Here is a 23,908-nt window from a genome sequence, read left to right on the forward strand (position 1 = left end):
CCGCTTTCTACATCGGGCATCCTTGCTAGGCCAGGTTGAATGGGACGGAGTAGCCTCGTGGCTTCAGAGCTTGGGGTTTTTTCACCTCAGGGAAATCTTGGTTGGCCAGGTCGAAAAGCACTGAATAGCCTAGACCTAAAGGTAGCGAGGCCTACCTTTCTGATTGACAGTTAGGGGAAGAAAAGCTCTTCCTCATCCTTTGTAATTTGGACTATTTTTTCTAGTTTTTTTATTGAAAGACATAGCTTGGATGACTATGTCTTTTGTGGCCAAATTTGGTGTGATTTGGTTCAGTGGTTTCGTAGTTTACTCCATAGTAAAACGTCACATTACATTTATATATACCGTATATACTCGAAGATAAGCCGAGTTTTTAAATCTCTTTTTGGAGGCTGAAAAAGCCTCCCCCGGCTTATATTCGGGTTCTCCGCTTCTCCTCCCAGGTTGGAGTTATTTTATTTTTTAAGAGAGAGAGAGAGAGACAAGGGAATGTTTTCAAAAGTGAAAGGAGAGTGAGTGAGAGCCTCTTGCAAGCCAGGAAGAAGAAAAAATACTGCATTATTACAAAATATTACAATATTACAAAATATTTTAAGGGGAAAAAAAAGAGAGACTCTTGCAACTTTGCAGGATTTATTATTATTACTATTATTACAAGAACGTTTGAGTCAATAGGAAGGGAAAGAGGGAAAGAAGAGCAACAGAAGGTGTGTACAGTAGAGTCTCACTTATCCAACATTCGCTTATCCAACGTTCTGGATTATCCAACGCATTTTTGTAGTCAATGTTTTCAATACATCATGATATTTTGGTGCTAAATTTGTAAATACAGTCATTACTATGTAGCATTACTGCCTATTGAACTACTTTTTCTGTCAAATTTGTTGTATAACATGATGTTTTGGTGCTTAATTTGTAAAATCATGACTTAATTTGATGTTTAATAGGCTTCTCCTTAATCTCTCCTTATTATCCAACATATTCACTTATCCAACGTTCTGCCGGCCTGTTTATGTTGGATGAGTGAGACTCTACTGTATTTCTTTTTATTCCTAAGGAAACAAAAATGGTGTGGGGTTTTTGGGAGAGGAAGGGAAGTTTTAAAAAGCCTTTTCTGGCTACTTTTAGAGTTTGAAAAGGGTTAAATAAAAGAGGTTGGAAAGAGGAGGAGAAAAGAGGCCAAAGTTGTTTTTAGGAGGGCGTTGCTTGCATTTTTTCCTTGGGCAAATGCATGCCCCAAAGCTTGTAAATAATATATACCGTAGACTTCTCCCTACAAATACATTAATTTAATATATAAAATTTTCCCTCATATGTTTGCAAGTCTCTGCAAGTCCTATAAAGATATAATTCTCTCTATATAGAGCAAGGTCTAGATCAGGGGTGCTCAAACTTTTAAAGCAGAGGGCCGGTCCACAATCCTTTAGACTGGGAAGGGGCCAAATTATCATTTGAAAAAAAAAACCCGAACAAATTCCTATGCACACTGCACATGTCTTATTTGTAGTGCAAAACAACAACAACAATGAAAGAACAATACAATATTTAAAAATGAAAACAATTTTAATCAACATAAACCTATCAGGATTTCAATGGGAAATGTGGGCCTACTTCTGGCAAATGAGATAGTCAAGTTAATTAGGATTGTTGTTGTTGTGTGCCTTCAAGTCATTTCAGACTTTGGGCGAGCCTAAGTCTAAAATTATTTATTTATTCATTTACTACATTTATTTATTGCATTTATATCCCGCCCTTCTCACCCCAAAGGGGGCTCAGAGCAGCAGTACATACAATATATTATATTATTAGCATAGTAGAATATTAACATTATATATTACTTTATTGAACTATACCACTATACTGTAATATTATATGTAATATATAATTAATATTATTATATGGTATTATTATTAGTATTATATTGTATAACATTATATTATTATCAATATTATATGTATATACAATATATTATATTATTAAAACTGATATAAAAATATTATATTATAAAACTAAGGGCGGGGGCCAGGTAAATGACCTCGGAGGGCCGCATCCGGCCCCCGGGCCATAGTTTGGGGACCCCTGGTCTAGATAGATAGATATTAATATAGATATAGGCCTTTTAAATATGCACACACACACACACACAGAGATGTCTAGATAGATATTAATATAGATATAGGCCTTTTAAATATGCACACACACACACACACACACAGAGATGTCTAGATAGATGTAAACATAGATAAATGGGACTTTCAAATATTGCAGGAGGGAAATGCACAGAGGATTTGTAAACTTTTCAGGGGGGAAATGCAAATGTGAAATTCGTATCTATAATTATAGAGCTATATCTAGCTCTGCATTGATTATATAGGCATTGCATGTTTGCCTGTTACTATGTGGGAAGCCGGCCTGAGTCCCCATGGGGAGATAGATAGAGCAGAATACAAAGGAAGTTGTTGTTGTTATTGTTGATGATGATGATAATGATGATGATCATTATAAAGTTATTGTTGATACCATATCGTTTTTGTTGATCCTACTTATGCACTTACAGAGTTAGCTTACAGTTTTTCTTTGAAATACGGTAAATATTCAAAAAACATTTACCCCACTTATGCCTCAGTTAATGTAACTTTATTGGTATCTATTTTTATTTTGAAATTTACCGGTAGCTGCTGCATTTCTCACCCTCGGCTTATACTTGAGACAATAAGTTTTCCCAGTTTTTTGTGGTAAAATTAGGTGCCTCGGCTTATATTCGGGTCGGCTTATACTTGAGTATATACGATATATAGATTGTGCATTTGGCCTTTGAAAGTGGAGTGCTATTCTTTCCTCTTTTGAGGAGCCATGAAGATTGTCTCCACACACTTCTCACAATGCCCTTCTCCCTTCGCTTTATGCACCTTCCCTCGCATTAATGCAGCGCAATTTCAGAATTATTCAGGGAGAGGAAAACACTGTATGTCTCACACCCAAATGACAGTTTGCAAACATTTGCAAATAGATAGACCACGTATAAGATTAAGTCAGGGGTTACTGTGGATTTTACTGTGAATATGTATTTATTGATTTTAACTGGATTTTTAAATATCAATTTTATTTCAGTCATGTTTATATATTTGTGGGTTTTTAATTGTACTGAAATGCTTTTAATGTAAGCTGCTATGATTCTCCTTGTGGAGAGAAAATGTGAGATAATAATAATAATAATAATAATAATAATAATAATAATAGGCTCTAGGTCAGACACATAAGGGCATTCTGTCCAGAACTTTTTTATTTGAAGGGGGAAAAAACAAGATAAAACACAAAAACATTTTTTTAAAGGTACGTAAAACTCAAAACTACACAACTGCATGCTCTCTCCTATTGCAAGGCTACAACTAAAAAACTATTGAAAATAACAAAACAAAGAGACAAAACGCAAAAAGCAAAATAGCAACAAAAAACAGATTTATAAACTTCTAACTCTGTATAATGGTTTTTATCCCTTATACAGTAGAGTCTCACTTATCCAGCACTCACTTATCCAACATTCTGGATTATCCAATGCATTTTTGTAGTCAATGTTTTCAATATATCGTGATATTTTGGTGCTAAATTCATAAATACAGTAATTATTACATAGCATTACTGTGTATTGAACTACTTTTTCTGTCAAATTTGTTGTATAACATGATGTTTTGGGTGCTTAATTTGTAAAATCATAACCTAATTTGATGTTTAATAGGCTTTTCCTTAATCCCTCCTTATTATCCAAGATATTTGCTTATCCAACATTCTGCCGGCCTGTTTATGTTGGATAAGTGAGACTCTACTGTATTATATTATTTATTCCTTTTAGTGATCTTATATAGCCACATTTCTATATTGGTAGCACTCTACAAAGGGGCTGTGGTGACTCAGTGGATTAAACCGCTAAGCTTCAGGACTTGCTTTGAAGGAGTGGGGAGCGGGGTGAGCTCCTGCTGTTAGCTCCAGCTTCTGCCAACCTAGCAGTTCGAAAACATGCAAATGTGAGTAGATCAATAGGTACTGCTCTGGTGGGAAGGTAACAACACTCCTGCAGTCATGCCAGTGGCCACATGACCTTGGAGGTGTCTACGGACAATGCCGGCTCTTCGGCTTAGAAATGGAGATGAGCACCAACCCCCAGAGTCAGGCTCAACTAGATTTAATGTCAAGAGGAAACCTTTACTTTTATGTACTAATTCATGAATCCTGTGTAGATAAATGCCCCCATTGTTGTTGTGAAAAAATAATGAACAGGTCCCCATTTTGCCTAAAGTTCATCAAAGAAGTCTCTTTCTGTTTTGCAGGAGGCCTGCTGGTGGGAGTTCCCGAAGACCCTCCTCCAAGTTCTCTCCTCCCAGAGCCTGTCCTCCAATACTTCGTCCAGCAGTTTAGAAAATCTGGATTAAGGTAAGGGATAGATTTTGTGTGGGGTGGGAGTGGGGGGTAAAAGTTATTGCTATTCCTGTATACCAGGCATGGGCAAACTTGGACCCTCCAGGTGTTTTGGACTTCAACTTCCATAATTCATAATTATGGAAGTTGAAGTCCAAAACACCTGGAGGGCACAAGTTTGCCCATGCCTGGCTTATATGCATTCATGAGACTCTTTGACCAAAGTTAGGTAACTTTTTAATTTATCTCCTCTTTCAGGGGGCCAATCAACTGGTATCGGAACATGGAGGCAAACTGGCGCTGGCTTGGCTCTGCCTACGACAGGAAGGTACAAGCTGGTGACATATTTTTTTTTTAATATTTTTTTTTTAATATTTTTATTTGTAAGTTTTTGAAATGCATAAAAGAAAAACACAACATACATTGCACAATGACAAAGACAATAACAAAGACAACAACCTAACATGACTATAACGGACAAGACAACACATAACCCAACCAATTCGCCTTCCGAACCTTTTGCATGACAATACTCTTTCCCCCCCCCCATCTGCGGCTTTCTTAGGTACCCTTGGGTCCTAAGTTAGCTGATCATTATAGTTCCCTTTAGTTGGTATTTTCTTTATCCATATATTCTTTCACTGGAGACCAATTGGTCTCCCTTCTTGGAGCATCGTCCTGTTTTATATACTGAGTCAGTAAATCCATATTCTTAATGTCTATAAGTCTTAACAGCCAATTTTTCTTTGACCGTGTTTCTTGTGTTTTCCATAGTTTGGCCAGATTTATCCTGGCTGCCGTCACCATGTATGTAAAAAGTTTTTCCGTATTCTGGTCCATCGGGAAGTCCGTTATTCCTAGTAGGAAGTATTCCGGTCTCAGGTCAAATTTTTTTCCTATTATCTTTTCCATTTCTTTATGTATAATCTGCCAAAAGTTTCTCACTTTCTTACAGTTCCACCACATGTGCATAAAGTCCCCAATGTGTTTCCCACATTTCCAACATTTGCCATCTCCCTTTCCCTTGTTCATTTTAGCCAGCTTAACCGGCGTAAGGTACCATCTATAAAAGATTTTATACCAGTTTTCCTTTAGTTCTACTGCATATGTGTATTTGATATTTGTGTTCCATATTCTTTCCCATTCCGACATATTTATCGTACGGCCCACCTCTTTGGCCCATTTTATCATAACTTCTTTAACCTGATCTTCTTCCGTTTCCCAAGTTAGTAACTGTTGATACAGTATTTTTATGATTTTTTTGTCGGATTTTAACACTCTATCCCAGCCTGTGTCTTTTTTCTCAAATCCTATTTTCTGATCTTCTCTAAAACTTTATTTTAGTTGCCAGTAATTTAACCATGACATGGATGGTTCCAATTGTTTAATTTCATCGTAGCTTTTCAGCCTATATTCCTGGTTTTCTGTATTTAGTAGCTGTCTATATGATAACCATTTTCTCTTTGGGAGTTCCCTCATATGTTCCGCCTCCATCGGCGAGAGCCACATCGGAACCTTAGTGTAAAATCTTCTTTTGTATTTGTCCCATGTTTCTATCAACGCTGCTCTTATATAATGCTGTTTAAAACACTTTTCCTTTTTGCTTTTCTCCCTCCATAGATAACTGTGCCATCCTTTATTTAGATCATATCCTTCCAGATCTAACATTTTTTTGTCTTTCAAGTTTGACCAGTCCCTGACCCAGCTTAAGCTCGCTGCCTCGTAATATAACAATAAGTCTGGGAGCCCAAGGCCTCCTCTTCTCGTATCGTCTTTCAAATATTTAAAGGCAATTCTGGCCTTTTTACCTTCCCATAAAAATTTATTAATTTCTTTTTGCCAATTTTTAATGATTTTTTTTATTTCTCAGAATCGGTATGTTTTGGAACAGAAAGAGGACCTCGGGCAGAATCTTCATTTTAATTGTTGCTATCTTTCCTAGAAGGGAAAGTTTTAGTGATCTCCACCTATTCATTTTATCTTTCATCTCCCTCCATCTCTTTTCATAGTTATTTTTTTGGAGTTGAGCATTACTTGCCGTTAGCTCTATCCCTAGGTACTTGATCTTTTTCACTATCTCAATGCCCGTTTTTTTCTTTAGATTCTCTTTGTTCTTCTGTGTCATATTCTTTGTTAAAATTTTGTTTTTTTCTCGATTTATTCTAAACCCTGTCACTTCTCCAAAGTTGGCAATTGTTTCCCACCAAAGGTCGAACTGTTCTAAGGGATTCTCAATTAGACAGACGAGGTCGTCCGCGAAAGCACGTGTTTTGTAACTGTGGTTTCTAATTCTGAGCCCCTTAAGGTCACTATTTTTTCTAATTGCCTCTAGTAGGATTTCCAGCATCATAATAAACAGTAGCGGGGAAAGTGGGCACCCCTGTCTTGTCCCTTTTTGTATATTTATATTGTTTGATAGTTGACCATTCGTTATTATTTTTGCTGTTTGTTGTGAATAGATTGCTTCGGTTGCGGAGATGAAATAATATCCGGCATCCATTTCTTTAAGAATTTCTATGATGCAAAACCAGTTAACATTGTCGAACGCCTTTTCGGCGTCCAAGAATAGGAAAGCAATTTCCTTTTGTGGGTTTTTGTCGTAAAATTCTATGGCGTTCAGTATTGTCCTGATGTTTTCCCTCATATGTCTGCCTGGCAGGAACCCTGCTTGCTCTTCTTTAATCCTGTCCTTTAGAACTTCCTTGAGTCTGGCTGCTAATATACTTGTGAAGATTTTATAGTCTGTGTTCAGCAGCGATATTGGTCTATAATTTTTTACATTTGCCATGTCTGCTTTTTCTTTTGGAAGTAGTGTTATATTTGCCTCCTTCCATGTTGCCGGGACTTTCCCTTCTACGAGAATTTTATTCATAACCTGTTGTAGTGGTGGGGTTAGTATCTCCTGGAATGTTTTATAGTACAGCATTGTGAACCCGTCTGGTCCCGGCGCTTTATTGGGCGGCAATCTCTTAATGGTTTTGCTCATTTCTTCACCTGTTATCTTTCTGTTAAGAATCTCCCTTTGCTTCTCTGTAAGTTTTGGGATATCTTGTTTCCCCAAATATTGGGTTACCTTTTCTTTTGGAATTTTGTCATCCGCATATAATTTCTCATAGTATTTTGTAAATTGTCTTTTTATTTCTTCATTGCTATAATAATTTTTCCCTCCTTCCTGGATCTTGTTAATAGTATTTGCCTGTCTTTTTTTAACTAACCTCCGCGACAGCCATTTGCCTACTTTGTTCGCGTGTTCGAAGTACTGTTGTTTAATGTATTTTAGCTTTTTCCCAATCTCCTCCATCTGTAATGCTTCTAGATCTTTCTTATTCATTTCTAATTTCAATTTGATTTCTTTGTCCTGGGGCTTCCCCTTTAGTTGGTTTTCTAATCTATTCACTTCCTCTATGATTTTTGTATATCTTAGTTGTCTTGCTCTATTCATTCTTACACTGTGTTGGATCATCAGTCCTCTTATATACGCTTTGCTGGCATCCCAAATTACTTCAACTGGAGTGTCTTCTTCCTTGTTAAGCTTGAAGTATTCACCTATTTTTTCTCTGTACAGATTCTGGTCCGTTGCCTTTTTCAGCAATGAGTCGTTCAGTTTCCATCTAAATTCCTCCCTTTTCTTTCCTCTACCCTCCATTATCAATTCTATTGGTGCGTGGTCTGAATTTAGTCTGGGCATAATTTTAATTTTGGTTACTTGGTTCATTACTGATTTGGTGCCCCAAATCATGTCTATTCGTGACCAGGTTGAATGTCTATTTGAGAAAAACGTGAAGTCTTTTTCGTTTTCATGGTGGTACCTCCAAATATCTATAAGGCCTAGATCTTCTTTTAACTGTTTAAATTTTTTTGGTAGCTCTCCTGCCACTTTGTCTTTTTTCCTCCCCCCTTGTTTTGATTTGTCTAATTTATTATTTAGTACTCCATTGAAGTCTCCTAGAATCAGAAGATCATCGTACTCTTCTTCAAGTATTTTTTGGTATAAAGCCTCTACGAATTTTATCTTGCTCCCATTTGGGGCGTATATATTGCAAATTAGGATTTTCCCCCCTCTATTATTATCTTGACCCCTAACATCCTACCATCTTGGTCGTTGAACCTTTTTTCAGATGAGATATTTTCGTTAACGTATGTGACAACCCCCCTTTTTTTCTCCGCACTGGATGCGTAGTATGTTTTTCCTAGACTTTTCTGTGTTAGGTGTGCTACGTGCTTATTCATAATGTGTGTTTCCTGTAAACATATTACGTCATATTTTCCTTTTTTAATTTGTTGCCATACTTTTTTCCTTTTATTGGGCGAGTTGAAACCGTTAATGTTATTAGAGTAAATTTTACATCTTTGAGCCATCATCGTTTTTACTCGCATCAGTCTTGTTAACTATTCCCTTCTCAAAGTCCATTAAGTCTATTGTATCTTCAGGTGATTTTTCCCTTATCCTTTTCTTTAATCTACTCGTCCCCTCCCCTTCCTCCTCCCCCGCCCCCCCATCCCCCCCTCCCCCCCGCCACCCTCCCCCCCCCACTCCCCATCCCTGTGTGCAAATTTTTCTCGTAAAAAGCCCTAGCTTTGTATTCACTTGTGATCCAAATTTTGTTCCCTTCCCATGTCGTCATAAGGCCCTCCTTTTTGTCCCATTTAAATCTTATGTTTCTTCTTCTTAGTTCATCTGTTAAGAAAAGATACTTGCGTCTTTTTTCTAGTACTGATGTTGGGTATTCTTTTAGAATTGCAATTCTGTTCCCTTTGTCAAATGTTGGGTTACTCGCGTTTCCCTTCAGAACCTCATCTCTCAGGTTTTTTTTACTGAAATGTACCACTACATCCCTGGGGGTGTTATATTTTTTGGCATAATTTGATTGCACTCTAATCACTCTATCTATATTCATGTCTGTTTCCTCTTTTGTTTTGTTTGTTATATTGGACACAATTTCAATAACCCTTTCTCTTATATTTTCTTGTTCTCCTTCCCTTAGATTGCGGAATCTTAATTGAAATTCTTTTTCTCTTGATTCCAAAATCTCTTGCTGTGTCCTAATTACATTCAAAGTCTTCTCGATTGTCCCCCTCTCTTTCTTCGCCATCTCCTGTTGTTTTTTAATTATTTCCATTGCCTTATCCCTTTCTTTGCACCTTTTTTTGTTAAGTCTAGATCTTCTCTTATTTTATTTATTTCTTCTTTGACTAGGGTTTGTATCTCCTCCTTTATGTCCCTCTTTATCCCTAACATCTCTTATCTCATCTCCAGATATTGTCTATCTTGTTTTTCCTGTATTTTAGATACCTCCGTTTGTAATTTCAAAATTTCTACCATCACATCTTTAATGCTATAGTCTTCTGTTAATGATTCCTTCCTTATAGCCCCTCTCTTTTCCCTATCTTTTTCCATCCTGGGTTTTGGTGTATTCATGACTCCTGGCCTATATAACCTTTCTATCTCTTCTTTCTATCCTTTTCTCTCTTCTATCTTTGGCCCTTCAGCCGGGGTTTGACCCTTATTGGTGGTGAGAAAAGTAAGGGGGGGGAGGAAGGCAGAATCTAAAGGGGTGAAAGGAGAGAGTGATAGAAAACGGAGAGGGAAAGAGAAAAACCGAGAGAAGATAACAGCTAAGAGGCAGATAGATAGGGTGAGGGGTAGAAATAAAATAATTAAATTTCTATTCCCCCCCCCCTTTTTTTGGAGCTATTGCTGTTGTTTTTACCGTTAATTATTGTTGTTATTAATATTTCCCCTTTCCCACCCTTCCTCTCTCCCCACCTCTCCCCCCTCCCACCCCTCCACCTCCCGGTTCTTAATGTTATTTTCACCCTCTTGCCCCTCAGGTCTTGTCACATCCACTTTAGGGGTTCACCTTGCCCCCTGTAAACCAACACGTCCTTTCCAGTCCTGACCTGTCCTTTCAGTTCCTTTTGGTTCCGGTCCTGTCCTTCCAAGTTGTTACCAAAAAAAAAGAGTTCACGCCGGCGATTCCCTTCCTTCCTCACTTCTGCCTCCGCGTCCTCCTCTTTCCCTGCACCGCACTTCCTCTTCTCTTCCTCCTGTATGGTGATCCTCTACGTCCCGCATCGCAGCGTTGCACGTTGCCCGCCTTACGTCGTGCGTCATGCGTCGCGTGCGTCCTACGTTATTCGCTGTGCGTCAAGCGGCTCGGTGCTCCCTCGCCTCTCCGGCTGTCCTCCCGGCTCTGTTGCCGCCCCCAGCGCCGTCTAATGGATCTACCGTCTTGCTTCTCCTCGCTCCGGTTCAGTTTTCCCCTTTGTTTTGTCTCTAGTATTTTTGCTTTGCTTTGCTTTGATTTTAGAGGGGTAAAGCTGAAGTTCAGTACACTTCCTTTTCTCCGTTTTCACAGTACTGTTGTAACCGTCCCGGGAACGGTGTCATGCCAATATTCAAAGTGGCTTTTTATTGTTCCGGTGCTGACTTAACAATTCAGCTTTCCTTCCACCTCCGCCACCATTCTATGCCGCTAGAAAAGTTTTTTTGCTCATGCAAAAGTTCCTAGTTCCTTTGTTCCGCTTCTGCCCTCTATCTTCTTTGCTTTTAAAATAATGGCAGGCGTTCTACCCGGCCAACCCGGTATCCTCCACCACGCTTCGCCTACCTCAGGTCCCTTTGTCTGTTGGTCACCCGAAGAGAGACACTTCAGGGCGCTAGGACCCACGGTTTTGCACCTCACTTGCCTCCAGCTTAAGTGAGTGGGAGCTTTCCTTGTTGCAGCTTGACCAAAGCCCTTTGGTGAGGCAGAACGCTGGCTCTGTCAGGAGCCTCAGCGTTCTGCTGCGTTCGCCATCTTTGCCATTACCGGAAGCTGGTGACATAATTGAAGGGAACGTGATCACCATGTATAAACATGTGAAAGGATGCCCTATGGAAGAGGGAGCCAGCTTACTTTCTGCTGCCCTGGAAACTGGGATTCAATGAGCCATGGGTTCAAATGACAGGAAATGAGATTCCCCCTGAACATTAATAAGAACTTCCTGACTTTACAAGCTGTAATAGGTTAAACCCTTGTGCTGGCTGATCTGCTGATCTGAAGGTTGCCAGCTGGAATCCGTGAGTCAGGGAGCCCCCATCTGTCAGCTCTAGCTTGTGGGGACATGAGAGAAGCTTCCCAGCAGGATGGTAACACATCCGAGCGTCCCCTGGGCAACATCTTTGTAGACAGCCAGTTCTCTCACACTAGAAGCGACTTGCAGTATGTTGTCAAGTCGCTTCTGACACGATAAAAAGGAGATCTATTCATTAGTGAAACTCTTAGCTTCGGAGTGTGTTGAAAGTGTTAGATGTGGATGATGGATGTGAGGCGGATATATTGAGACACTTACAGCCGTTCATCTCAATTCTCCCCTTTGTTTGGCAACTCAGCATCTGCCTAGTAGCACAAACAAACAAGACTGCATAGCTGTCTTCTGATCCCAGCAGTAATAAGTCTTTATTTACACAGCTATGTACACAAATAGCAGCCGGAGCTGCTCAGACACATGTTACTCTTACATCAAGATTAATGGCGACTACAAGAACTCTTATCAGTAAAGAATAACTCCTCCCAAATTCCATTCTCTGTGACATGTTTCCTTCTATGTAGGCAAAAGCGGAAGTCTTATTCCTTTTCCCTCTAGGCAGTAAATCATTGCTCTATGCGATTAACTACTTCAATATTGGATTGCTTAATGAAGCAAACATACACACTTACATAGAAACAATAAGTTAAACATTTCACAACATTTAACTGGAAGCTCATTCCTTGGAGGCATTTATTTATTTTATTTATTTATTTACAGCATTTATATTCCGCCCTTCTCACCCCGAAGGGAACTCAGGGCGGATCACATTACACATATAAGGCAAACATTCAATGCCTTTTAACATAGAACAAAGACAAGACAAACATAGGCTCCGAGCAGGCCTCGAACTCATGACCTCCTGGTCAGAGTGATTCATTGCAGTTAATTGCAGCTGGCTTGCTCTCCCGCCTGTGCCACAGCCCAGATTTAAACAGAATCTGGATGGCCATCTGTCAGGGGTACTTTGATGGTGCTTTTCCTGCAAAATGGCAGATTGGGGTTGGACTGGATGATCTTTTGGGGCATCTTCCAACTCTGCAATTCTATTATTCTGTTTGGCATTTGGATGAAGAAAGGGTATCCAGAGAAGGTGAAACCCACACTTTAAAATAGCCCAAATGCCTGCAAAAAGTACCTAATTTTAACTAAAGGCTTGACTTCATTTGTGGCTACTGCAACCCCATTCCCAAATTTTAGAAAAACATTAGACCAAATCTGGGCAAAAAAAAAGGTCCAATAAAGTTGCTTGCCCCTGCTCTAGATAGTGGAGGAGATGCCACCATGGGTATTATTATTATTATTACTATTATTAACTTTATTTATACCCTGTCTTTCTCCCTGTGGGGACTCCATGTGGCTAACCATATCATGCCAGGAGAATGGCTGGCTATAACTATGCTGTGTCCCTCCTTGATCCAAAAAGAGAGGCGGGGGTAATAAATAAAAAATATGATGAAAACAATAACAACAACAACAATAATAATAAGGTGATGATGATGATGATGATGAAGATGATTATAATAATAATTAATGAATTAATTCAAACCTCTGTCATCTAAAGAAAAGAGGCAGGCAAAGGGGCCAGGGGATTGCACATGAAGCATGCAAGAGAGAAATAGGTGTAGATTGTTGATGTCTCATCCCATGAAACACTTCGATTCTTATCGAAGACAGTCAAGACTGAAAGCGCAGAACCTGGTTTACAGTTGGGCATTAAGAAGACAAACGTTAACGACAACAGGTGATTGACATAACTTTAAAATAGAGGATGAAGCCGTTGAAATTATTTTTAAAATTTATTTTACAGTATTTATATTCCACCCTTCTCACCCTGAAGGGGACTCAGGGCGGATTACAATGCACTTATACATGGCAAACATTCAATGCCATCAGACACACAACATACAGTATAGACACACACAGAGGCAATTTTAACATTTTCAGCTTCATGAGGGTATGCTCGATTCCAGCCACAGGGGGAGCTGTTGCTTCATCATCCACAAGTGACACCAAGTGCTGTACTTCCTCATTCCTTTTCCCATGCTGCTGGCAGTTTTATGGTACTGTAAATTAGTTAAATTAGCCTCCTGCATAAAGCGTACCTACATTTCCTAGTTGACAGATGCAACTTTCTTTTGAGCTGCTTAGGTAAACAGCAAGCTAGGCTATTTTAATGGTCGGGGGCTTAACCTGACCCAGGCTTCGAACTCATGACCTCTCGGTCAGCAGTGATTTATTCCAGCTGGTTACTAGTCAGCTGCGCCATAGCCCAGCCCAAATAGTTCCAAGATTTCCCATACTTTGGCTTAAGGATGGAGAATGCAGTCATGAAATCAGAAAAATACAAGGATCGGAAGAGCAGCTGTGGAGGAACTAGAAAAGATCATGATGTGTAAATATATATGAGATATATTGCCCATCTCTGCATTAACTCATGGCTGAGCCCTGCTTCAAGTGGTCATTATTATTATTATTATTATTATTATTATTATTATTATTATTACCACCATCATCATCTCAACTCTCCCTGTTTCTCTAAATAGATCAGGGTTCCTGTGCTGATGGTTACTGCCGGGAAGGACTTGGTTCTCCGTCCAGAGATGAGCAAAGGCATGGAAGAAAAGGTGAGATGGGCTCTTATTTCTGTTGGGTTAATTGCACCAAAGAAAACAAAGCAGAAAATAGCAGTTTTAGCAGATCAGAAGCTCCTTGAGCAAAGCAGTAGAGCAAATGAGCTCCAGCCATTGCAGGAGCAGTGTCAAACTTTTAAAATTAGGAAATAACTTTGTTGGAAGAACTACGTATGTTTCTATATAGAAGCGTTAGGGCCTAGCTATCTAATTATCTCTCTCTCTCTTACTCTGAAGCAGACATCTTATCTCTCTCCATGCTCATAGGAGAACAACAAAATATCTTTCTCCTTGTTGAGGACAATCAACTTGTGCAGGATGTGGTTGACTTCCAATCATTTCCACATAATTTCCACATGTTTGGATTACTGTAATTTGCATTACTTGGAGCTGCCCTTGAAGACTGCCTTGGAAACCTTTGGTTTATAACTTTGCCGTCAGTGTATTGTATGGAAGGAAGAAATGGAATCCTATAATGCTTAGTGTACAGAAAGATATTTGTATCTCTCACTATGGACATAATCAGATGTTTAAAATATTTCTCGCTCTCTGTCTCTCTCTCTCTAGATTCCAGATTTGACCCGTGGGCACATTGAGGACTGCGGACACTTCACACAAATGGAGAGGTAACAGATAAACTAGGATGACTGGGATTTACATCTATATATACAAAAATGTAATGTGTGTTTTTCCCATGGAGTAAACAACAAAACCACTGAACCAAATCATACCAAATTTGGCCACAAAAGACATAGTTTTAAAGAACAACATTTGGAAAACAGGGAACACAGGCCGGGCTGTGGCGCAGCTGGCTAGTAACCAGCTGCAATAAATCACTACTGACCGAGAGGTCATGAGTTCGAAGCCCAGGTCGGGTTAAGCCTCCGACCATTAAATAGCCCGGCTTGCTGTTGACCTATGCAGCCCCGAAAGACAGTTGCATCTGTCAGTTAGGGAAATTTAGGTACGCTTTATGCTGGAGGCTAATTTAACCAATTTACAACATCAAAAAACTGTCAGCAAAACACGAGGAATGGAATGAGGAAGTACAGCCACTAGTGGACAGTGAAGCAACAGCTCCCCCTGTGGCTGGAATCGTGAAGCTGGAAAAAAAATGTTAAATGCCTCTATGTCTGTCTATATATGTTGTTTGTCTGTTGGCATTGAATGTTTGCCATATATGTGTTCATTGTAATCCGTCCTGAGTCCCCTTCGGGGTGAGAAGGGCGGAATATAAATACTGTAAATAAAAATAAATAAATAAATTCCAGAAAAGAAACAATCGAGGCCAGCTAACACCTCCCAACAAAGGATTCCCCAGGGGAGGAAGCAGCCAGGCTTTGAAGTTGAAAGGCCATTAAATCCTAATCATTCTGGCTAATTGCAGCATTCATACTTGCCTCCAACAGACAAGATTTCTTTCTCCCACCCTGGACATTATTCTACAGGGATACAAACCCCACTTGCATGGCTGCTTCTTACCTAGGGGAATCCATTGTTGGCCAGCATGAATAGCACTGAATAGCCTTCCATCATCAAAGCCTGGCAAATCTTTTGTTTTCTGAGGGCCACAGATGTTCTTTTTGAGTGTGTGCACTCTAGCACTGCATATGGGTACTTCTTCATCTACACAGACAGTAGAAGAACAGAAAATATTGCAAAGAACAACATTCTGAAAACAGGGGAATTCCAGACATGAAACTATCACGGCCAGCTAACACCTCCCAACAAAAAAATTCCCCCAGGGAGGAAGCAGCCAGGATTTGAAGGTGAAAGGCCATTACATGCTAATCATTCTGGTTATTTAATTGCAACATTCATACTTGCCTCCAACAGACAAAAAAAAGGAACAACCAGAAATATTGTATATTCACAACCTTTAGGAAATAACTTGTATTAAACTACCACCAATTCCTCAATACTTTATTTCCCATACCACCACACTTCGCCACAGCAATGCGTGGCCGGGCACAGCTTATCTATATATATAAAAGGTTAATGAAATTTCGGCCTAGGACAAAACAACAAAACTACACATCCCAGAAACACTAAACTTGGCAGCACAACCCCTCATCCATGCCTCTACGTTCATACAACAAAAAGAAAAGAAAAATAAAGTCCCAATTAGAGGGAGAGGAAGAATTGTTTTTAACCAATTGCTCCCAGTTAAAAGGCTAAGCTCTGCCCACTTGGTCTCCTAGCAACCCACTCAGTCCAGGGAACAGGCAGAGTTAGACCTCACTTAGGTCTATAAAATACAGATTATCAGATTTGAACTGGATTATATGGCAGTGTAGACTCAAGGCCCTTCCACACAGCTATAGAACCCATTTATAATCTTATATTATCAGCTTTGAACTGGATTATCTTGACTCCGCACTGCCATATAATCCACTTCAGTGTGCAGTCGGACACAACTGGACTTAATGTCAGGAGAAAACTTTTACCCTTTACCTTAACTACCACCAATTCAATACTTTATTTCCCATACCACCACACTTCGCCACAGCAACGCGTGGCCGGGCACAGCTTATCTATATATATAAAAGGGTAATAAAATTTTGACCTAGGACAAAACAACAAAACTACACATCCCAGAAACACTAAACTTGGCAGCACAACCCCTCATCCATGCCTCTACGTTCATACAACAAAAAGAAAAGAAAAATAAAGTCCTAATTAGAGGGAGAGGAATAATTATTTTTATCCAATTGCTGCCAGTTAGAAGGCTAAGCTCCGTCAGGGGAAAACCTTTACCCTTTATCTTAACTACCACCAATACCTCAATACTTTATTTCCTATATGGCCCCATGTAAGCCGCCCCGAGTCCCTCCGGGGAGATGGGGCGGGATATAAGAATAAAATTATTATTATTATTATTATTATTATTATTATTATTATACCACCATACTTTGCCACAGCAACGCGTGGCCGGGCACAGCTAGTGTGTGTGTGTGTGTGTGTGTGTGTGTGTGTGTGTGTGTGTGTGTATATATATATATATATATTTGTTTTTAATTATTGCCTTTGTATGGTGCCTTTCTCAGAGTGGTGTCCAGGATTATTTCCGGTAGACTGTTAGGAATTGTGGGAGTTGAAATCCAAAACACCTGGAAGGCCAAAGTTTGCCCGTGCCTGCTCTAGAGAGTTGGTGCAATTTCTCCAAAGGCAATGAAATATAGATATAGACAGATTGCTCAAATAAAGGTGCATTCAAACTCCAGACTTTCCAGCTGTGTGCTGCATAAAAGCCTTCCATGCTTTAAATGCTTGGTTTCCTCCGCCAAACCCTCCCTCTTCTCCTTTTCATCTGTCTTTGGTGAAATGCCGTTCTATTGTATAATGTCATCGCAGCTGTTAAAAAGTATGGAGCAGGGAATTGCAAAAGGCCCCCGGTCCTTAAATAAGCCGCCGGTGAAATTACATTCCTGCCGTTTCCTGGAAGAAGGGATGATAAATTATTTGCAGGGAATGAAATAATAAAAATGGGGGTGTTGTTTTGGTCACAAAAGAAAACTCAAAGCCATCTCTCCTCCCAACGAACGGAACGGCAGCGTTTTATAACGGGGTGTAAAGTCTCGCCGTTGCACGACAAGGCAATAATATTCCTCTGGATTTATGGGCCATGAACGGGGAAGAAGGCAGAGGAAGCAAAGGGCAGCCGGCTGGGTTGAAATACCAGCACAACCATTCCAGAGAAAGGAAATTGGAGCGTGGTTCAGAGTGGAAAATAGGACAAAAGTCCAGATTTTAGAGGACCGACCAAACTAGGATTTGTGGACTAAACAACTTCAAAGTTTGGATTAAAATCTAGCGAGGAGTTTCCTTACCCTAAGGGCACAGGGGCTATGGCACCATCTCAGACAGATCTATCTATCTATCTATCTATCTATCTATCTATCTATCTATCTATCTAGGATTAATGATAGATCTCTATAATGGAATAATAATTAGCTTTGCCCGGCCACGTGTTGCTGTGGCTTAAGGGAATCATTTGTTGGCCAGGTGGAATAGCAGTGAATAGCCTTGCAGCCTCAAAGCTTGGCTGTTTTCTGGAGTAGCTGGAGTAGCACCCTCAATCAAAGAGCTGCTTTGAAGCCTGCCTACTTCCTTTGTAGGAGAATCCTTGTTTGGCCAGCTTGAATTGAACTGAATAGCCTTGCTGCTTGCAAGCCTGGCTGCTTTCTACATAGGGCATCCTTGCTAGGCTAGGTTGAATGGGACAGAGTAGCCTCGTAGCTTCAAAGCCTGGGGATTTTTCGCCTAGGAGAAATCTTGTTTGGCTAGATTGAAAAGCACTGAATAGCCTTGCTGGCTGCAGAGTCTACCTTTCTAACTGGCAGTTAGGGGGAGAAAGCCTCTTCCTCGTTCTCTGTAATTTGGACTATTTTTCTAGGGTTTTTTTTTTTAATTGAAAGACATATTTTGGATGACTATGTCTTTTGTGGCCAAATTTGGTGTGATTTGGTTCAGTGGTTTTGTTGTTTACTCCATTTTACATTAGATAGATAGATAGATAGATAGATAGATAGATAGATAGATAGATAGATAGATAGATAGATAACAACAAGAACTTTCTTTTTATACCCTGCCTCCATCTTTCCACAGGGACTCAGGGCAGCTAACATGGGGCCAAGCCCAGATAGTCATAGTAAAACAGAATAAAATACATACGTAAACATGAAAAGAGAAAGGAAGGAAGGAGAGGAAGGAAGGAAAGAAGGAAAGGAAGGGAAGAAAGTCAGTCCAACCCACTGCACGGGTTTGCATGGCAGGGGGTTGGAGTAGATGGTCTCTTCCAACTCTATTATTATCTATATATATAAAAGAGTGATGGCATCATGGTGACCCACAAAACAACAAAGCTACAGGCCCCCCAACCTCGAAATTTGACAACACAACCCATCATCCACGCCTCTAGGTTGATACAACAAAAAGAAAAGAAAAATAAAGTCCTAATTTGAGAGAGAGGAATAATTGCTTTTATCCAATTGCTGCCAGTTAGAAGGCTAAGCTCCTCCAACTTGGTCTCCTAGCAACCCAATAAAAAAATAATAAAAAACACTAAAAATTAATACAATAAAATACTATAATAACAGAAAATAACTAAAAATAATACAAGAAAATAATAAAATATAATAAATAAAAATATAACTTATAATAAAATTAATTAAAAAATGAAAATAACGTCAAATAAAAATTACACAACAATTTTTAACCAATACCACCACCACTTTGCCACAGCAACGCGTGGCCGGGCACAGCTAGTATATTATAAAAGAAAGAAAGAAAGAAAACTGCCTAATTCCAGCGCATGTGCGGGGGCTGGCTGTACTTAGATTTGTTCAAACAAAAATAAACCCCTTCAAGAGAAGTACACAGTCGTCCCTTGGTATCTACGGATTCTGCATCCACTGATCCAATCATCCAAGGCTTGAACATTTCCAAAAGACAACAATCCTTTAAAACCTCTTGGTTTCTCATCTTATATAATGGATGCCATATTGCTACGGCATTGTATATAACGAGACTTGAACATCCACAGATGTTGGAATCCATTGGGGTCTTGGACACAGACCTAAATAAATGTTAATACAACATTTGAAGCCCTGTGTAAATCCAGTCCATCCATTCCACCCACCCACTCCCCGATCTTCTTGAAGGTCCTTTAGGATAATCCAAGTTCATTTTTTAAAGCAATAGCAGCAGCAACCATAAACAGATCATTTGCATAATCAGCCCTGCTGCGCATAAATGTCCCGTTAATGATCTCGCTTACCTCCATGTGGCGTATGTCAAAACCGCCTGTACTTTGCATAATAATAATAATAAAACTGTAACATTTTGTTAGTTACTCATTTGCTTATCAACGCTTCCGCGGGCCTAAATGCAATTGCTATTCCTGATCAGGAGCAAGACCCAGGGAATATTTTGCTAAATGGTTTAGCGTCACTTATGTTAATGCCAATGATTTTAATGGTCTTTTCTCATTGGTCATTCAATTAGTCATTGAATTGAGGCTGGGATGGGGGTCATACGATGTGCGACTGCAACTCCCATCAGGCACAGTGAGCACGGGCAATGGAGGTGGATGCCGGGAGCTGCATAATTTGCTTAATCAACATAATAATAGTAATAACAACGTCCAAGATCTGATGAAGATTTGGTTCAAATATGATATTTGAAAATCTTCTTTGCCCAAGGTGCTAGACCTATTTATGGGATAGTTCAGACTAAACCCCGGAGCGGACTCACAACTCCACTAACAGCAGAGCCGTTGAGTGGCATCAGCCTATCTTCTTGGTGCTCTTTGATGAGAAAGTGCGAGTTTGGGCTCCTTACAAGAACCGTATTAGTCCCATCAGAGGAATCTCAGTCTGGGCATAATTCAGAATCCTTATTTTGACCTATAAAGCCCACTACATACAATGCAGCTTAAGTGCAAACTAGATGGAAGTGCAGATGTAAAAGCCAATGCCATTCTGGGCTGCATCCATAGGCGTTTAGTGCCTGGATCAAGAGAAATCTTAGTCCCATTCTATTCTGCTTTGGTCCGACCTTCTCACCTGGAATAATAACGTTATGTCTAATTCTGGGTAAAGCAATTTAAGGAGATGGACATACTGGAAAGCATCCAGGGAAGAATATTGTTTCTAGATCAGGCATGGGCAAACTTATATATAGGCTTTGTTGGAGTTTTGGATCGTGGAGTTCGACATTTTCCTTATGGTTTAAAGCAATGTGCAATGTAGTGCAGCATTCCAGTAGTGTAAGAGTTAAATGCATAGAGAGAGAGTTATTGCTAGAGAGGGAAACTGTGCAGTTTCCGGATACGTAACAGGACATTCCTCACTGCTCTGGAATGTGGGTGGCAAAAGTTGAGAGATAACGTGCTTCGCTCATCGCCATCAATCTATCTGGACGCTTAGATGAACAGCTCAGGCCAGCTATGTAAGTAGCCCGGGGCTGTGGCGCAGACGGGAGAGCAATGAGTCACTGACCAGGAGGTCATAAGTTCGAGGCCCGCTCGGAGCTATGTTTGTTTGTCTTTGTCCTGTGTTAAAAGGGCATTGAATGTTTGCCTAATATGTGTAATGTGATCCGCCCTGAGTCCCCTTCGGGGTGAGAGGGGCGGAATATAAATGATGTAAATAAATAAATAAATAAATAAATAGTTGTAATTAACTCAATAAAGATAAGAACCACTGGTTTCGGCTGAAAGCGGAGATTCTGGATTTATGTCTGTGCATCTACACAGCTCGCTAGATCGCCAGAGAAGGAGAGTAATTGAGACGGAAGGTAGATGTGTCTCAATTTAACGCTTTCCTCACAGGCTTTTCCCATCTTCGGCATCTTGGAGGCTTGTGCTCATTTCCGGCCACGGGGGGTGCTGTCACTCCATCTCCCTGCCAAAGAGCTTTGTTTATAAACTTCCTCCTTGATCAAATTCGTGGCATTTTTCTGGCATTTCCTTATGGGTGCCTCAATATCTCCCCACTTTTAAGCAGTACCTATTTATCTACTCACATTTTGCTTTCGAACTGCTAGGTAGGCAGACAATGGGTCAAAGGCCAGGAGCTCACCCCGACCCAGGCTTCAATCTGTCAACCTTTCTATTGGCAAGATTTACTGCAGCTGGTAGTTTAATCTGCTGTGCTAAAGCCCAGCCCATTATATCGCAAAAAGTGGCTAAAACCTTTGCTCTTTCTTTGCAGGCCTGCAGCTTTGAACAAAATCCTCATCGATTGGCTGGAAAAGATCTACAAGAACACTTCGCTGCAAACCGTGGCCAAGCTCTGAGCAAGACTTTGGGATTTGATGTTATTCTTTGCTAAGATTAGCTCAATATTGCATCAGCTCAATGGGGGATTCTGGACCTTGTAGTATCAATGAGCTCTGATTCTGACTCTTGGGAGACAAATTGAACTTCTTGGGAATCTTAGCATCTTCTCTTAATTTTGTTTAAGCCTTTAAGTCTCCTTCCTTTGAGGTTTGAAAGATAAACCTCTGGATATTTGGTGGGATCGCGACCTGGTGACAATCTGAGGCAATGATGATTATTACACTATGTAACATAATTTTAGTTCCTGGGCTATAAATGTCATTCCTTAAATGGTTCTATCATCAAAACATGGGAAAAGTTTACTAAACTGCAAAAACTTTGTTTTTACGGGACGTCCTGCAGCACATTTTGCTATAGTTTCCAATGAGAATCTCATTGAGTCTCAACCAATTCGACATACTTTGTTGCAGCCACAAAAACAAAGTTTCTGGAATATAACAACTACTTTCAAAGTATCACACAATTAAACAGGAAATAACACTTTCAAACCAGGAACAGAACACCTTTCAAATTGGGTTGCATAGTTTAATCGGGGGTGAAATTTAGGATTCTGAATCTATGATTAAGATTTTAATACACAACTTTAAGATTTTAATACACAACCTTGCCTTACAGTCAGCAGGGAGTGTATCTGGGGTCCCTTTAACTACAAATGTGCCTTACTACTGAATAGAAGCCCCTGTTTCAAGCCATTAAGGTGCCTTAAGATGTATAGTTGCTTCTAAGCTGGAAAGACAATTTGGAAATGTTGACTTCTCAAACTTCTTCCAGGAATTTTTCACCCAAAATATAATTTTTCATATTGTTGGAATTCTTGGGTGGTTGGTTGTATTGATGCCCTTGCTGATACGGCTGCTTTTATTGCTCCAAAAACTTGTAAAAAAATCAGTAATGAACAAAATGTTTGCAAATAATGTTCTCCTGTTTTTATTGAACAGCCTTTGCCTGGAGATGAGTGAATAAACTATGGAGTGTGTTGACGTTTGTAGAAATAAATAAATAGAAGCTTTGCCAGTTTCTGAATCAAAATAAACCCTGCAGTATAATAAAATGTCACTCAGGCTTGTGTAATAAGTAACAGTATCTTTACTTGGGGCTGGGCTGTGGCACAGGCTGTTGAGCAGCCTGCTGCAATAAATCACTCTGACCATGAGGTCATGAGTTCGAGGCCAGCCCGTGACGGGGTGAGCACCGTCAATTAAAAATAAAAAATAGCCCCTGCTCATTGTTGACCTAGCAACCCGAAAGATAGTTGCATCTATCAAGTAGGAAATAAGGTACTACTTATAAAAAGTGGGGAGACAAGTTTAACTAAATTACGACCTTGGAATGAGGAAGTGCGGTCACAGTGGATGATGAAGCAGCTGCTCCCCCCTGTGGCCAGAATCGAACATCCCCTCAGGAGAAGGTTAAATTGCCTCTGCGTCTGTCTGTCTCTGTTTGATGTGTTTATGGGCATGAATGTTTGCCCTATGTGTGTATAATGTGATCCGCCCTGAGTCCCCTTCGGGGTGAGAAAGAAGGGCGGAATATAAATACTGCAAATAAATAAATAAATAATACTTCAGTTCAAAAGTTCAAACAGCGCAACAATATATATACCCGTCTTTCTGAATTCACGCAGAGAACATAGGGAATAAACAGTCCCTTTAAACAGTCTTTAAATATGCTTCATTTGTCTTAGAAATAATCAGGCTTCGGAGAGTATGGTAGCCGTTTCCTTCCTGACCATTTTCAGTCAGCTGATCTCCTCTCTCTTTGAGATGAAAGTGGCAGTTAAAACTGTTTGTCTCAGCACCAAGCTAGAGACAGCAGCCAATCGGAATCCTGGCTCCTGACTGGCTCAGCCAATCAGCTGTCGACACATGCCTTTTCCAGTTAACTCACGACAGCATGGTGCCTCTTTTACAAATCCTCACAAAGTGCAATTCTCCAGATGTTCCTGGAC

General features: G+C 40.0%; 1 protein-coding gene across 4 annotated transcripts in view; it reads left to right on the forward strand.

The window, feature by feature from the left end:
• ephx2 (epoxide hydrolase 2) overlaps nt 1-22,861 on the forward strand; it is a 95,208-nt gene extending 72,347 nt beyond the window's left edge. For 3 of the 4 annotated variants that reach the window (XM_062969310.1, XM_062969315.1, XM_062969327.1), the window contains 5 exons: nt 4,326-4,428; nt 4,672-4,741; nt 14,031-14,111; nt 14,685-14,743; nt 21,833-22,861. In XM_062969310.1, the coding sequence (XP_062825380.1) occupies nt 4,326-4,428; nt 4,672-4,741; nt 14,031-14,111; nt 14,685-14,743; nt 21,833-21,917 (398 nt within the window). In that variant the 3' untranslated portion in view covers nt 21,918-22,861. Of the gene's footprint in view, nt 1-4,325; nt 4,429-4,671; nt 4,742-14,030; nt 14,112-14,684; nt 14,748-21,832 lie in introns of those variants that run through there. The other variant, XM_062969321.1, reaches the window with a different exon arrangement.
• The last annotated feature ends 1,047 nt before the right edge of the window (nt 22,862-23,908 follow it).

This window comes from Anolis carolinensis, chromosome 1, assembly GCF_035594765.1.
Source record: "Anolis carolinensis isolate JA03-04 chromosome 1, rAnoCar3.1.pri, whole genome shotgun sequence".
In the NCBI taxonomy this organism is placed as follows: domain Eukaryota; kingdom Metazoa; phylum Chordata; class Lepidosauria; order Squamata; family Dactyloidae; genus Anolis; species Anolis carolinensis.